Raw genomic sequence first — 1,387 nt, 5'->3', positions numbered from 1 at the left:
AGCTCTCTCTGCATTGTTCTATGGCTTCAATTTTCCACTTTGCCCACCGGGTTCTGGAATACCTCATGGGTTCCAGGGCCCCGTTTGCCTGGGCTAAGGGCTGGGACATCCTGTTCTCCATGCCCCCTGCCCTCAGAGCCAGCTTCCGTTCACCACAGGACCCAGTACACACAGAGAAAACTCCAGAAGAGCCGCCAGCCCCGCCCCAGCTCCCAGTATAACCAGAAACTCTTCGGGGGAGACATGGAGAAGTTTATCCAGGTACCGGCCCTGCCTCACGCTGCAGCTGCGTGCAGGCCTGGGACCCCAGTGTCCCCCATTGCCGACCAATGGCCAACTGCCCCTTCCTGGATGGGCCTTTGTCAGGCCTTCCCTGAGGGAAGGGAACATCCTTCACTAGTAACAGGCATGTACAGAGAGCCTCAGGCAGGAGCCCGTGGGGAGTTGAGCCCATAAACCCCACTTGTGGCTAGTGTGGTACCGGGGATCCTGGACACCGAAATGAAGGCAGCCAGAAAGGTGCGAAGAGAAGAGCTAGCGCTGTAGCCTTTTTTTAATGACGTGATTACACGCTTTGCACGTATTGAAAAGAACCAAAGGACTCCTTCGGTGAACAAATTTGAGTTGCACAATGTCACCTGATTCCAGGTCAACATACAGAATTTGGTTGAGCTTTTACCCGCCCACAATAAACAGCAAATAGTGTAAGGCCTAAAATGGCAGCAGGGCCGTCAGACACCTGGGAGCGACTGCCACACACCGCATGCCACACCGCATGCCAATAGCCGTAACGGGTTGTTAAGAGAAAACTTACAAGGGAGCAGATGACGAGGAAGGACAGTGAAGCGAACGCCCTCTCTGTTCCCAGAGCTCAGGCCAGCCCGTGCCTCTGGTGGTGGAGAGCTGTGTCCGCTTCATTAACCTGAACGGTAAGCGACCCCCGGGCCCGCCTACTGCCGGCCTGGTGCTCAGCCCCCGGCGCCCGAGCCTGGAGGGGGTGGGGATGGGCCTCGGCACGCATCCGCTCTTGTCCTCCCTCAGGCTTGCAGCACGAGGGCATCTTCCGGGTGTCGGGTGCCCAGCTCCGGGTCTCAGAGATCCGAGACGCTTTCGAGCGAGGTAGGGACCGGCAGGACGGGGTGGGGGTGGGGCGCTGGCCAGAGCTGCTGCGATCGGCCCTCCGCTCTCTCGGTCACCCTCAGGGGAGGACCCACTAGTGGAAGGCTGCACGGCCCACGACCTGGACTCCGTAGCAGGGGTGCTGAAGCTCTACTTCCGCAGCCTGGACCCCCCGCTCTTCCCACCGGACCTGTTCAGAGACTTGCTGGCTTCTGCGGGTGAGGCCAGGGCCTGGGCCCGGCTGGGGGGGGCGGGTGGAGCGGGGGCT

At 60.3% G+C, this 1,387-nt stretch overlaps 2 protein-coding genes across 2 annotated transcripts in view; both read left to right on the top strand.

Moving 5' to 3' along the window:
* NAA10 (N-alpha-acetyltransferase 10, NatA catalytic subunit) overlaps positions 1–1,387 on the top strand; it is a 136,594-nt gene that overhangs the window by 19,339 nt on the left and 115,868 nt on the right. The window lies entirely within an intron of this gene.
* Positions 1–1,387, top strand: part of ARHGAP4 (Rho GTPase activating protein 4) — a 13,371-nt gene that overhangs the window by 8,519 nt on the left and 3,465 nt on the right. The window contains exons 9-12 of the mRNA XM_077769599.1: positions 159–261; positions 869–929; positions 1,042–1,119; positions 1,203–1,337. Coding sequence (XP_077625725.1) covers positions 159–261; positions 869–929; positions 1,042–1,119; positions 1,203–1,337 — 377 coding nt within the window. The remainder of the gene's footprint in view (positions 1–158; positions 262–868; positions 930–1,041; positions 1,120–1,202; positions 1,338–1,387) is intronic.

Source organism: Crocuta crocuta, unplaced genomic scaffold (assembly GCF_008692635.1).
Source record: "Crocuta crocuta isolate KB4526 unplaced genomic scaffold, BGI_CrCroc_1.0 scaffold978, whole genome shotgun sequence".
In the NCBI taxonomy this organism is placed as follows: Eukaryota; Metazoa; Chordata; class Mammalia; order Carnivora; family Hyaenidae; genus Crocuta; species Crocuta crocuta.
The sequence above is the reverse complement of the archived record's forward strand: the minus strand, read 5'-3'. Positions and strand labels throughout refer to the sequence as shown.